We start from the raw sequence: 13,908 nt of genomic DNA on the forward strand, positions 1-13,908 counted from the left end.
CGTGGCTGTAGGCGTCGCCGGGGAACGCCTGGACCGCCCAGGGCGCCTCGGGGTACGTGTAGCCGATCGTGGCGAGCATGGCCACGCGGCCGTGCTTGATCTCGGCCTCGCGCATCCACTTGATGTCCCTGAGGTGGCGCGCGGTCAGGGCGCGCGCGTGGAAACTCACGTGACGCAGACGGCGACATGATCTCGGCGAAGCCGAGCGGATCGAAACCGGCCTCCGCGCCGACGTAGCCGGAGAGGCCTTTCGGCTGCATCAGGAATGGCAAGGCCTTCGACATCTCGGCGTTGAGCGCCGTCGTCGCGGCGGCCGGCGCGACCGGCGCGAAGCCGGCGACGTGCGAGAGCGAGGCGAGGGCGACGAGAACCTTCATGTTCGCCTGCGGCGGGGAGCAGCTCGTTAAAAAAGTCGTCGACTTCGTTCGAGTGAGAGGGGCGGCGATCGAACGGGCCGCGTGCGGGCGGCAGCGGCTCCGGGCCACCGCGGACGTGAACCGCCGACCTCGCGGTCCGCACGCGCCAGATCGAGGCCACGGCCACGGTCGGCGGCGAGCGTCCCGCGGATCGCCCGACCCACGACCGCGCGCCACCAGAGCGTCCGCACAACCCTCTCGAGAAGTCGTCGGCCGTCGAGGCGGGCCGCGAGAGGGAACTGCGCGGCCTTGGGCCACCGCGGAAGCAGTCCGCGAGGTCCGCGCGCACCAGATCGAGGCCATGGCCAAGATTGGCGGCGCGCGAGCCGCAAATCCCCTCCCTCGATTATTTTTGCGCGTCGCAGCTTCCGCAGGACCCTCTCGAGACTGCACGACCCTCTCTGAAGGGCTCCGCGCGCGTTACACCCCCGATAGCGACGCTGGACAAGCACCTGGGTGAGCAGCGGGAGGTCGATCTATTTCCTCAAGTTTTGGGAGCCCCGGCCAAACGCGTCGATGTCGCGCTGGGCCGCCGGGGGCGCTGCGCGGGCCTCGCAGGGTTCGGCGCCCGCAGCGCATCGAATGCGACAGATACCGCAGCCCACGGGTTTCCCCCGAATTTCGCAGCGCGCCACGCCTTACCCGCGACTCTCACAGCTCCCCCCGCAGCCCCGCCGCCGCGCCCGCGACAGCCGGCGCGCCGCTCTCCGACACCGTGTCGTGGAAGTAGAGCACCAGGCACATGGGCTGGCCGACGACGCAGAAGACGAGCCAGAAGAGGACGTTGCCCGCGCGCGACGACGGGAGGCGCTCGTTGATGGCGTTCGTCAGCGCGATGAGCGGCACCTGCGTCATCATGCCCGCGAACGCGTAGAGCCGGAGCAGGTGGCACGGCGCGGACACGAGGAGCTCGTGGAGCGCCGCGGAGATGAAGAAGACGACGGCCGTCGCCGCGGTCTTGTTCAGGCCCAGGTTCAGGCAGGGGAAGAAGACGTGGCGCACGAGCCAGTTGTGCACGGGCAGGTTCCAGAGCCGCCAGTAGTCGTCGAACTTGCGCGCGTTCCACCAGTCCCGGTAGAAGAGCCGGTCGCCGAAGCGCGTCACCTCCGCAACGATGGACAGCCAGAGCTCGAACAACGCGACGAACATGAGGATCCACACGAAGAGCGTCGGGATCGCGAGCGCCATGAGCCGCTCGACGAGCGACGCGACGTCCAAACGCTCGAAGGGCTCGAGCGTGCCCCGCACCGTCGGCGCCACGAACTGCGTCACGAGCAGGAGCATCGCCGACAGCACGACGGCGAGCTCCGCGAAGCGCTTCAGGAGCCAGCGCCGCCGCACGCGCGGCGTCCGCGGGTACTCCGTCTGGTAGACCTAGCGGAGGCGGCCGATTTCGGGGAGAGAAAAAAACGACGCTGGGGATTCGTACGAGCGTCGGGAAGGCGAAGAAGCGCGCGAGGTCGCCGGCCGTGAGGTTCGCCGGGTACTCGTTGGACACGAAGACGCCGTGGGGCCTGCGGGTTCGGGAGTCGCGAACGCGGCGACGGGGTCGGAGTCCCTCGCGTTTCCGGAGTCGCCCGATGCCCTCGGATTTCCGGGAGTATGGAGTGTGGGGCAACGGGGTTCCTCGGGCGTAGGGAGGCGGAAGGATCGGGGGAGGAACACGAGGACGCCGCGAGAACGAACGTCGGCGGCGACCGCGGGTCCTTGGGCGTCTCCGGGAAGACGACGTCGCCGCCGAGGTCCCCGAAGGACGCGCCGCGCGTGAGCGCGTCCATGGAGCCGACGCGGCGCGGGCCTACGACGCGGCGAGATGGTCCGAGCAGCCGACGCGGTCGATCGAGGCGCGCCGCGGCCCGAACGACGAAGTGGCGCCCGTCGCTCGACGCCGCCGCGCGCTCGCCGCGCGCGCGCGCGCCGCGTAGCGCCGCCGCAGCTCCGCGTTCGTGTGCGCGTAGGAGAGCATCTTCATCATCGCCACGCAGCCGTTGAGGAGGATCGCCGCGTGCGTGCCCGGCCGCACGGGCGCGAGCGAGACGCAGTAGAGCGGCAGCGCGAGCGTGGCGACGACGCAGGCCGCCCGCAGGCCGTGCCAGAGGGCGTCGTAGCGGTGGACCTGGGCCGCGACGCGCTCCACGAGGAGCAGCGCCGCCGCGCAGGCGACGACGGCGCCCAGCGACCAGCAGGCCTCCGCCGGGAAGAGCAGGTCCAGCGTCAGGTCGCGCGCGGAGACCGCGGTGCCGCCGGCGCCGCGGTACCAGTCGGACGCCGCGGCCACGAGGGGGATGTCGCGCCACTCGTTGAGCAGGGCCCGCGCGTTGCTGACGATGGCGACGATGGCCACGAGGTTCACGAAGCCGCCGTAGGACTGCGCCTCCGCCGAGTCCGTCGACAGGAGGCTCGGCCGCGACCTGGGACGCGTTCCCGACGTTGTTTTTGGGACGAGCGACGCGTCTCGACGCGTCTCTCGGCGCGGAAGGGGCTCTCTCGCGGCGCGTCTCTCGGCTCCGTCTCTCGGAGCGTCCAAAGCCCCCCCCCCGCGGGAAGACGCCGGCCCGGGACCGGCGGTGCACGGTCCGGCTCAAGAGCCTCCGGCTCGTCGCGTCGCGCGCCTCGGACCGCGGCGGCTCCGACGACGGCGCGGGCGCCGCGGGCGCGGCCGCGGCCGCGGACGGCCCCTCCTCCTCGAAGTCCTCGTCGACGCCGCCGCCCATGGCCTTGGACGCCTCGAGCGCCGCGATCCAGTCGTCGAGCTCCTCCTTGGACGCCGCGGAGCAGCGGACCTCGACGATGCGCGACGCGCAGGCGATGGGCTCCGCGAGCCGGACGCGGAAGACGAAGCGCGCGCCGCTGCGCCGCGTGAGCTTCACCGCCTCGGGGAAGACCGCGACGCCCGCGGTGAGCGGCACCTCGAGCCGCAGGTCCCGGATCGTCTTCGACCGGTAGCACCGGAGCATGCCCGGCACGACCTCGAAGTAGCCTGGGCAGCAAAAGGGTGATTCAACGTCGCTTCAACGTGAGTGTTCCGCGCGCGCGCGTTCCGGAAAAAGCATCCACGCTTCGAGACCGTTCCGAGAGATGATCGCTCGTCCAAAAATCAGCCGAAACGAGTGGAAAACGGCCGAGATAGGAGCCTTTGAAGTTGGGAATTTCGCTCTCTTTTGCTGCCCTGGAAGTAGCGGAAGGACCAGTCGCCGCCCGTCATCGTCTCGCGGTAGCGCGCGAGCTCGCCGGCCTTCATGACCTGGCCCACGCGCAGCGTCGTCACCTTGTCGCGCAGCGCGGACACCAAGTCCACCAGCTCCTCGCGGCTCGCGCCCTCGAGCGGCGCCGACCTACCGGGGGCGACGGGCGTCCTCTCGTTGTTTCGGCGAACGTCGACGCCGGCGCCGACAGCAGCTGGGCGTCCTGGCGCCAGCCCAGGGCCCGCAGGTGGCCGAAGGACGCGCGCCGCCGCCGCGGCCGCTCCGGGTCGCGCGGCGCGGGCGCGGCGAGCGGGCCGACGCGCTCGACGGCCTCGACGGCTTCGACGTATTCGCGCCGCGCGGCCGGCTGCGGCGTGTCGCGCAGCTGGCGCCAGGCCGCGAGCTCCGCGGACCGCAGGAGCGCCATGCGCGGCACGGCCGCGTTGTGGCCCGGCGCCCGGCCCGCCGTCGCCTGCTTGTAGAGCGCGTAGAGGTGCAGGCGCTCCTCGTCGTTGAAGAGCTCCGGCGCCGACCGGTAGTGCGCGCAGGCGACGTCGAAGGAGTCCTCGCGGCGCATGGTTCTCGTCGTCGGCGGCGCCGCTGGCGTCGCTTTACGCGGTGCTTGGCGTCGAGGCCACTGGCAAGAGTTGCCACAAGCAAGAAAAAAAAAAAAGCGAGGTGCATTCTCCCCAGCCATCGATCGAGCGGGCAGCCTCAGAAAGGCCGTCGTCATGGCGCGGCGGCACGCCATGCCCGTGGGGAATCCCTTCAAGGGCCCGCGCTACGAGCAGCTGCGCGTCGACGCCGACGCGGAGCTCATCGAGATCGCCGGGTCGCCGCGGTCGCCGCGGTCGCCGCGGTCGCGGCGCAAGTCGCCGACGGCGTCGGGTCTGCCCGCCGAGGCCCGGGCGCCGCCGTCGCCGTCCAAGGCCAAGGGGAGCCCGTCGCCGGCGGCCGGCGGCGGCGCCTTCCGCACGCCCGAGGAGGAGACGCTCGGCGCCGCGGGCGCGGGCGCGAGGATCTGCGGATCCGACCGGTCGATGCTCGCGCAGTTCGCGGAGACGCTCGGCCCGCGCCGCCCCGGGCCGGAATCACACGGGTTCGATCGAGTCGCTCGTCCGTCCGCGCGCGCGCGCCTCGCGGGAGACGCGCGCGCGCCCGGCGCAGGCTCCTCCGGGGCTACTGGGGCCGGGGCAGCCCGACGTTCAGGCAGGCCTGGACGACGACGGCCTCCGTGCTCCTCCTCGGCGTGCTCCAGACCTACCTGCTGACGATTCTGAGCGACTGGCGGAGCAGGATGGACACCGCGCTCCAGGAGAAGGACGAGGCGACGTTCAACCTCGCCATGCAGATGGTCGCGCGCCTGGTCGTCTGCTTCGTCGCCATCGGCGCCGCCGTGGGCTACCTCAGCGGCACGCTGCGCATCGACTGGCGCGAGCACCTGGCGACGGAGATGATCCGCGAGTACTTTGGCTACGCGCTCTACGGGCTCAAGGCGTCCAAGGTCGACAACCCGGACGAGCGCGTCACGGCGGCCGTGGAGCAGCTGAGCGACGCCGTCGTGGGCATGGTCATCGACGCGAGCCTCGCGTGGATCAAGTGCCTCGCGTTCCTCGTCATCCTCTACCGCATCATGCCCGAGGTGCTCTACCTCACGCTCGTCGCGTCGACGCTCGACACGTTCATGATGTGCTACGTGCTCGGCCCGCCGCTCCAGGTCCTCGGCGCCAAGAAGGCGACGAAGGACGCGGACCTGCGCCACGCGCTCGTCCGCGCGCGCCAGTACGCGGAGGAGATCGTGCTCTACCGGGGCACGGAGCGCGAGAAGCGCACGATCCTCAAGCACCTCGACGAGACCATCGCGTTGAGCCACAGCAAGAACGTCTGGAGCGCCATCATGGCGTCCTACCGGAATCTCGTGGACTGGTCGTCGGGCATCGGCCCCGCGTGCGTCGTCGCCCCAAAGTACTTCCGCGGCGACATCGAGTTCGGCGCCATCGCCCAGGTCTTCATCGCGTACGGCGTCGTGCGCGGCGCCTTCCAGATCCTGGCGAACAACGTGCGCGGCGTCGCGCAGATCACGGTGTGCGCGACGCGCATCTCCGAGATGCGCGACGCGATCCGCGACGCGAACCTCGCGCGCGAGCGCTCCAAGGAGACGCTCCGGCGGAACCAGATCGCGCTGCCGGAGGCGCGGGCGGACGCGCCCCCGCGCGAGGCCGTGCCGCCGGGCTACGTGCTTCTCGCGCTGCGGGACGTCGCCGTGACGACGCCCGACGGCGGCGAGCGGCTCGCGGCGGGCGTCACCTTGGCCGTGCGCAGCGGCGAGGCCCTGCTCCTGCGCGGGCCCACGGGCTGCGGCAAGTCGAGCCTGCTGCGCGTCGTCGCGGGGCTCTGGACGACGGCGACGGGCGACATCGACGTGCCCCCGGTGGGCCGCGCGGTCTTCGTGCCGCAGCGGTCCTACATGGCGTCGGGGAGCCTGCGGCGCCAGCTCACCTACCCGACCTTCGAGGCGGCGCCGGGTTCGGACAAGGCCCGGGCCGCGGCCGACGCGTCGCTCGCGAGCGCGCTCGACGCCGTCGACCTCGGCCACCTCGCGGCGGAGCTCGACGCCGTCGACGACTGGACGACGCGGCTGAGCCTCGGCGAGCAGCAGCGCCTGAGCATCGCCCGGGCCCTGCTCAAGCGGCCGGCCCTCGTCTTCCTCGACGAGTCGACGTCGTCCATGGACGTCGCCACGGAGCAGAAGCTCTACGAGCTCCTCCAGGCGAACGTGCCGACGCTCGTCTCCGTCGCGCACCGCCCGACGGTGACCAAGTACCACACGCACGTCCTCGAGTGCGTCAAGTACGTCCGCACGCACGCGCCGGGCGACGCCGACACGCGCGAGTGGGCCTTCCGGGCCCTCGCGGGCGACGACTTCGCCAAGGCCGCGAACCCCGGCGACCTGGCGGACCAGTGAGGCGTTCCTCGTAAAAAGGCCGGCGTTACTCCGTCGGGTCGGCGTCGGCGACGCCGGCGGCGATCTCCGCGTCGACGGCGTCGGCGAGGTGCGCGGCCTCGGACGCGCCGTCGATCTCGCGGAGCGCCTCCGCGGCGAGGTCGTCGAGCTCCGCCGCGGCGTGGATGACGTCCGTCGCGGCCTCCGCGGCGGCGTGGACGACGTCCGTCGCGGCCTCCGCGGCGCTCCGGCGGAGCGCGTCCGCCAGGCCCAGCACGGCCGCCTCGACGTCGGCGTCGCCGACGCCCGTCGTCTCCGCGAACCACTTCTTCGCGCGCCCGACCGCGGCGTCGCGGAGCGCGTCGAGCGACGCCCGGGGCCGGAGCAGATCGACGTCGACGCCGGCGAGCGAGATCGCCGAGTTCGACGGGTCCCGCGCGCGCTGCTCGAGCGCGTCGGCGAAGGCCTTTCGCGCCTGCGTAAATATCTGGGCCTTGAAGAGCTCGAAGATCGCCTCGGGCGACACGCCGCCGCCCTCCGCCGCGAGCTCCGCGACGCGTCGGGACAGCGCCGCGAAGTCGCGCTCCCAGTCGAGCGTGAGCACGAGCCGGGACCCGGCGCCGCCGAGGGCCGGCGGCGGCGTGAGCTCGCAGCGCGCGACGCCCGCGAACTCGAGCCGCTCGACGCCCGACGCGCCGCCGCCGCCGGACGGCGCGAGCGCGGCGAGCGCCGCCTCGAGCTCGTCGAAGTGGTGCCAGTTCGTGTCCCGCAGCAGCAGGTCGTGGGCCTCGACGAAGACCTCGAGCGTGTCGACCTCGACGCCGACGACCGCACGTCACCGCGAGCGCGCCGACGCGGAGCGCCGCGGAGCCGTTGAGCGTCAGCGTCGCGTTGACGAGCTCGACGCGCCGCGGCGACACCTCGAAGCCGTCGCAGTGGAGGCAGGCGCCGAGGTCCCGCAGCGCCTGGGCGTAGCGGCCCGGCGCGCGGTCCACGACCCACTTGGCGCTGTCGCGGAAGGAGAAGCTCGGCTTCCACTCCATGGCGGCGCCGACGGCCACGACGGCGAGCACCGCCGCGCGCCGGCGCATCGTCGCAGGCGGCTCGGCGTCGGCCAGCGTGCGGAGGGCGCTTTGATGCTTGTGGCAAATCGAGGTTAAGATGCACAGTCAACATCAGAACGGCAAAACAACTCAACATGATAACGCCGAAGCTTATGGGGCGGTCCTCCGGGGTGCGCGGAGGTGGTTTCGCGCAGCGGCCGGTGGTGGGGCCCGCCGCGTCGGCTCCGGTGGGCGCCCGGGGCGGAGCACCCCGCTGCGCGCGTCGATTGGGCAGCGGGGCGCCGAGCGCGAGGACTTGCAGGGCTTGGCCATCGGCGCGACGTCGCCCATGGGCCCGGGGGGCTGCCGCGCGCGCTCGCTTCGTTCGGATGCCTTCGACGTGAGTCTCGGAGGGAGCTGGTGGGGTCGGCGCCCTCGGTGGCTTCGGTGTGCGGGCTTCGATGTGCCCGTGTCCATTCGTTTCTCTGCATTCTGCAGCGTCTCCTCGTAGCGTGGCGCTCTGTGCGGTTCCGTCGGCGTCGGCGTCTTTGCTCTCTTCGGTCCCGCTGACTACGGGTGTCCTCTTCGGCGGTGCCCTCGGCTAGCCACTTGTGGTCCTGAGGTTGAATCGGCCTAGTCGAGCCGGACGTCCTGCCCGTCGGGTGCGGTCCACGGAGAGTCCGTTGAGTGTCGTCTGAATGAGGCGACTCAGGATGCTACTGCCTTGCGCCAATCCCGGCGTGCTCTCGGCGTGGCGGTCGGTGCCAGGCTTGGCGCGAGTGTACCGCCGCCACACCTCCGATCCGAGTGCACGCGCGATCTTTGGGTCGGAGGAAGGGGCCGGTGTGGGAACGCCAACCCCCCGGCTACGCCTCCGTCTGAGCCTCCGGGCGGGGTCTTCGGGTGCGCACCCCCTTCAATAACTTGGTCAACATCGAAAGTTGCCGCTTTGAGCAGCCGTCGAGTGGCTTAACACTACAATGCTCGCGCTGCCTTCCGAATAGCGTTCGACGCCGCCGTCGTGGGGCGTGCTCGTACAGCAGGCCGACTCGAATCGTCGTAAGGGTTGACACACATCATGGCGGCCGTCGTCCCCGAGTCCGGCGCCATCGCCGTCGCCACGCTGGTGCAGGGCAGCCTCGAGATCACCCTGAAAAAGCCGGCGGCCGACGCCAAGGTCGGCGTCTCGCTGGTCGGCAGTCCGCCGCTCGTGCACCAGGTCCGCGCCGGCGGCCTCGGCGCGGCCGCGGGCCTGCGCCTCCGCGACCGCGTCGTGAGCGTCAACGGACTGCCGGTCTCGGGCCAAGAAGACGCGGCGGCCGCGCTCGCCGCGGCGCCGGCGGGTCCGCTCGTCGTGGTCGTCGAGCGCCCGGCGCCGCCGACGCCCGACGCTCACGTGGCGCCGATCACGACGCAGCCCGGCGTACTTCAAGTAGTTGTGCCGCCCGGCCCCATCGGCATCCAATTTCGCGGGACGACGGTGGAAAAGGTGCTGCGGAAGTCGCCGCTCCGGGGACAGGTACGGCCGCTCGACGTGCTAAAGACCGTCAACGGCATGGAGACGACGGCCGAATCCCTACTCGCCGAACGGGGCGTTCTCGAAATCAACGACGACGGCTCCGCGCCGAGGACGCTGGTCTTCCAGGCCCCGACGCCGGCCGAGATCCAGGCCAAGGTCCACGACATCGTCCGCAAAGGGGGGACCCTCCACTCGAGAGAGGGCTGGCCTACTAGAGGAGGAGCTTGACGCCGGAGCAAGCCAGCATCCTGCACCTCGAGGGGTGCCACCACTGCGTCGCCGTGACCCCCTGCGGCGCCGTGCCCGGCCCCGTCTGCACGTACAACTTCGCCTACAGCGACACTTGCCTCTGTTTCCCTTGCTGCTTCCTGGGCATGTGCCTCCCGGTCTATTCGTGCCTGTGCTGCAGCGGCGAACGGGCGGAGAGCGGCGCGTGGATCACGAGGGGAGAAGGGGGCGTGAAGACGGGCGAGATCATCGTCGTCGACTACGAGCAGGGGACGCTCGCCCACTACGGCGCGTTCTGCTCGGAGGACCTCGAGGACGACCCCCAGTGCTACTGCAAGCGCTTTGATATGATAGCCGCCCACGCGTGAGCAAGAGTGCGGCATTCCAAGGCGCCCCGGCCCGGGAGAGTGTCCGCGGAGGATATGTTAGTTCGGGACCGACGCCCCCACTTTCAAGGCGACGCGAGCTAGAACAGTTTAGCCGAGGGTGGTGTGCGCGCCCGCGCCGCCCGCGCGGGCCCCGCGGGCCGGGCGCCGCGCCGCCGCGGCGGCGCCCGCCTCTCGTCCGCCGCCTACCAGAGGAAGGGCGCGTCGTGGCCCGTGAGGACGGCCTGCGTGACCTGGCCGCTGAAGGCGAGCATGGCGAGGCGGCCGTTCTTGAGCTCCGCGAGCTGCTTCCGCTTGAGCTCCTTCTCGTCCGTCGGCTTGAACGTCGCGCCGAACTCGAAGTCGCCCGGGGCGCGCTCGCCCTTCATCGTCGCGACGACGGCGGGGATGCCGCCGAGCGTCTCCGCGAGGCCGACGAAGAGGAGGATCTGGCCGAGGCTGCCCGACGCGACGAGGCGGTCGTGCGCCTCCCAGCCCGTGTAGGTGCCCTGGAACTGCTCGCCGGGCACGCGGACGATCGCGGGCACGACCATGCCGATGGACGCGAGCATGCACATGCGGCCGTGCTTGAGCTCGGCCTCGCGGAACCACGGCACCATGCCCGGGTACTTGCCCGCAAAGTTCATCGGGTCGAACGCGTACGGCACGCCCAGGCCGCCCTCGGCTGCGACGGGGGGGGCGGGTCGGCGTCGCGCGCGGCGGGGGTGGGTCGCGCGGCGCGCGGCGCGCGCCGGGGCGCCGCGCGCGGCGGATCCGCGCGGAAATCGGAGCCGGGGGCCGGCTCGGACGCGGGCGCGCGCCGCCGACGATGGACGAGTAGTCGAACTGCTCGTCGCCGAGCATCTTGCCGAAGGTCATCGCGGCCGCGGGCGCCGCCGCGGGCGCCGCCGGCTCCGGCGCCGCCGCCTCGACGACGGCGTCGGCCTTGAGCGCCATCATCGACGTCTTCGGCGTCGGCGCGACGAACGCCGACGCGCCGGCGGCGAGCAATGCGAGTTTGAGAACAGCCATGATAACCTACGAGGAGAAAGGGGTTGGTGGCGCGCGTTGCGGCGGCCAATTCGCCGGACGCCGGACCATGCCTTGAGCCAGCCGACCAAATCCTCGAGGCAAGCTCGCGATCCTTGCCGGGGGTCGGCCGTCTTGCGTCGAAGGCCTCGTCGAGCCTGTCCGCGACGACGTCCGTCACCGCATCCCCAGCAACGACAAGCCCAAAAATCCAGTCAAATACCGCGTAATCAGCGTTTACGCGGCCGAGTGCCGGGCGCACAGAGGCGCTCGGGCCGGCGCGCAAGCGCGCGCGGGCACCCGCGCGCGAAACGCGCGGGCGCGGCCGGCCGGAACTCATTTGACTCACATTGGGGGCTGCGGGGGCTCGGCCTCCATCCGCTTGGACATGTAGCTCTGGCGGCCGCGCTCGCGGCAGCGGTCGCACTTGGACGGCTGCTTCGAGTATTTCGTGGTGCACTTGGCGAGCTTTTCCTACGAAAAAAAGAAGGGGTAAAAACCAAGCGTCCAGAAAAAAACGACGAACCTTGAAGGCGCAGACGTGAAGGAACTTCTTGCAGCCTTTGCACCACTTGAAGTACTCGAGCGTCGCCGTGTGGTGCCAGATGCCTGCGCGGGGAACGTCCCGACGGAAAAGAGACGAACGCACCCGTGTCGCAGCGCTTGCAGACGTCCTTGTTCTGGAGCGGGATGGAGCAGGTCGCGTCCTCGCCCGAGGCCAGGTGGCCGCACATGACGCAGCGGCGCGCGTGCGCCTTGCCGCGGCTCCGGGGGAAGTTGATGAGGTCTTCGTAGAGGAGCGGCCGCGCGGGCTGGTCCAGGCTCAGCGGCTGGGGCACGCCGTCGACCAACGTGCTCCGCCCCGCGTTCTCCACGGGGTCCGGCGGCCCCGCGGGCCGCTGCTGCTTCGGCGGCGGCGGCCTCGGCGCCTCGTCGAGGTCCATGAAACCCACGCCGAACTCCACGGACCGCGCGCGCTCCTTGATCGTCGGCGGCGACGCGGCCCCGAAGGGCCGCCGGAGGAACATGGACGCGTGGGCCGGCGCCGACTGCGACAGCAGGCTCAACCCGTCGACGGTGCGGAAGCCGCCGTCGCGGCCGCCCAAACCGTCGAGCACCGCGAGCGGTGTCGTCGCGCCCGGCGCGCTGCCGATGGACGGGCTCACCATGTTCACCTCGACGCCGTCGTCGCTCAGCGTCATGCCGTCCTGCGACTCCTCGCTCAGCTCCTCGCTGTTGCTGTCGCCGTTGAGCCGCTTCCGCCGCGAGCTCCGCCGCGGCGGCACGTCGCGCGGCCGCGACCCCTCGAGCTTCGCCTCGCCGGGCGAGAGCACGGGCAGCGCCACGGCCATGGACGCCAGGCCCTGCGCCGCCGACCTAAAAACGCGCGGCGCCGGTCCCCGCGCCGTTCGAACGCGCGCGCGCGCGGCTTCGGCGGCGCGCGCGCGGGTCGCGGCGCTTTCGCTGCTCTCGCGGGTGCGCGCGCGCGCGGATCGCGGCGGCGCCGGCGGCGCCGCGGCGCCGGCGCCGCGGCGGGCCGCGCGCGCGGCGGCGCGCGCGGCGATGAGAAACGCCGGAAACGCGCTCGGCCGCGCACCAGTTGGAGGACGGCGATTGCTGCGCCGCGCGCAGGAGCATGTCCATGGTGCCGTCCGGGTGGGTGCCGCTCGGGTCGCGGCTCTCGAAACGCTGCAACGGCGCGAGCTCACACGCACGACATGCAGGTTCGAGAATCGGCGATTTCGCCTCGCCGTCAAAGAGCGATTCGCCTACGCCACGAGACAAGCGCGCAAACGCCGAGATGCAAGCGCACAGTACGACGACGACGCTGCACGCGTCGCGGCCGTGCACTGTTGCTCGCGCACTGGCTTCTCGCAGCGGGCGATTACGATCGGACGCGCGGCCGGCAAGCGCGATCGCTCGTATTGTTGCCTTCGCCATCGTGTGCAACATGCCTTCTTAGGCGTCTTCTTGCCGGTCTCGCGGGTCGCGGCGCCCGCTGCGCGGCCCCGCGTCACGATCCGCTGTCGCCTGGCTTCCACACGGCCTTCTCCGACGAGCGCGTCGCTTCGGCGCTCTGGCGAGTTCGAGCGCGCCGCGCGGCCGCGGCGGCCTTTCCGAAACCGACTCCGAGGGGAAGCTCTGGCAGGAGCTGGAGGGCGGTTCGCTGGGCGCCCGAGCGGCTGCTAACGCGTCAAGGGCAGCGCCGCGAGTGGCGCAGGCGTGCGCCGCAAAGCGCCCGGCGACAACAGGGAGAGCATGGTCCCAGTTCAAAACTGATGACCGCCTACTAGTTCATGACCGCCTACTACGGCCTCGGCGTCGCGCACCTCGTCGACTCGCCGGCGGTCGTCGAGGAGCTCGAGCAGAAGGAGGACGCGCTCACGAAGCTCACGCTCTTCGGCTGCGGCCTCGAGGGCCTCGAGGGCCTGCCGCCGCTGCGGCGCCTGCGCGAGCTCGTGCTCGCGTCGAACGCGCTGGGCCCGTCGCTGGGCGGCGCGCTCTTCCCCGAGGCGCTGCTCCTGCCGCGGCTCACGTTCCTCGACGTCTCCGCGAACGGCCTCGAGACAATCGACGGCGGCGGCGCCGCGCTCCCCGCGCTCACGTGCCTCGTCGCCGCGCGCAACGAGCTCGCGTCGCTGCGCGGCCTCGCGCAGCTCGCGCCGCGCCTCGAGCTCCTCGACGTGCGCGAGAACGCGCCGCTGCGCGACGCCGCGCCGCTCCGGTCGTGCGACGGGCTCTCGGACGTGCGCGTCGAGGGCTGCTCGCTCGGCGCCGTCGACTGGGCCGCGCTGCTGCCCGCCGCCGCCGTCGTCGACGGCGCGCCCGTCGGCGGCGCCGCGGCCTCGGCGACCGACGACGTCGCGGCGCTCGTCGAGGACGCGCTCCGCGGCGTCGGCGGCGACTTCGCGGACGACGGCGGCGCCTCGTCGCCCCACGCGGCGCCGTCCTTCGACGCGCCGCCGGCCTACGGCGACGTGCGCGCGTCGGCGGCCACGGTCCAGTTCGAGGAGGCGCGGCGCCAGCGGCGGCGCGCGGCCGAGCTCGAGGCCGAGCTCGCGCGCCTCGCGGCGGCGGCGCGCGCGGCCGACGACGCGCGCGGCGACGCGGAGACGCGCGCGGCCGACGCGGAGCGGCGCGCGGACGCGGCGGCGGGCGCCGCGGCGCGGTCGCGGCGC

General features: G+C 72.1%; 4 protein-coding genes across 4 annotated transcripts; 1 reads left to right on the plus strand and 3 right to left on the minus strand.

The window, feature by feature from the left end:
- Positions 1 to 1,115: 1,115 nt before the first annotated feature.
- AURANDRAFT_3067 (hypothetical protein) lies at positions 1,116 to 1,905 on the minus strand (the record flags this gene model as incomplete). Its single annotated transcript, XM_009043082.1, has 2 exons — positions 1,116 to 1,790; positions 1,846 to 1,905. Coding segments are annotated over 2 exons (735 nt in total), but the record flags the coding sequence as incomplete, so codon positions are not given.
- Positions 1,906 to 1,919: 14 nt separating this feature from the next.
- Positions 1,920 to 2,271, minus strand: AURANDRAFT_55400 (expressed protein; the record flags this gene model as incomplete). Its single annotated transcript, XM_009043131.1, has 1 exon — positions 1,920 to 2,271. A coding segment is annotated over one exon (352 nt), but the record flags the coding sequence as incomplete, so codon positions are not given.
- Positions 2,272 to 5,054: 2,783 nt separating this feature from the next.
- AURANDRAFT_33324 (hypothetical protein) lies at positions 5,055 to 6,566 on the plus strand (the record flags this gene model as incomplete). Its single annotated transcript, XM_009043105.1, has 1 exon — positions 5,055 to 6,566. One exon carries the CDS (start codon positions 5,055 to 5,057, stop codon positions 6,564 to 6,566), a length of 1,512 nt encoding a protein of 503 aa, XP_009041353.1.
- Positions 6,567 to 9,796: 3,230 nt separating this feature from the next.
- Positions 9,797 to 10,732, minus strand: LHC58 (putative plastid light harvesting protein; the record flags this gene model as incomplete). Its single annotated transcript, XM_009043130.1, has 2 exons — positions 9,797 to 10,385; positions 10,522 to 10,732. 2 exons carry the CDS (start codon positions 10,730 to 10,732, stop codon positions 9,907 to 9,909), a joined length of 690 nt encoding a protein of 229 aa, XP_009041378.1.
- Between the last annotated feature and the right edge of the window lie 3,176 nt (positions 10,733 to 13,908).

This window comes from Aureococcus anophagefferens, assembly GCF_000186865.1.
Source record: "Aureococcus anophagefferens unplaced genomic scaffold AURANscaffold_44, whole genome shotgun sequence".
Classification (NCBI taxonomy): domain Eukaryota; class Pelagophyceae; order Pelagomonadales; family Pelagomonadaceae; genus Aureococcus; species Aureococcus anophagefferens.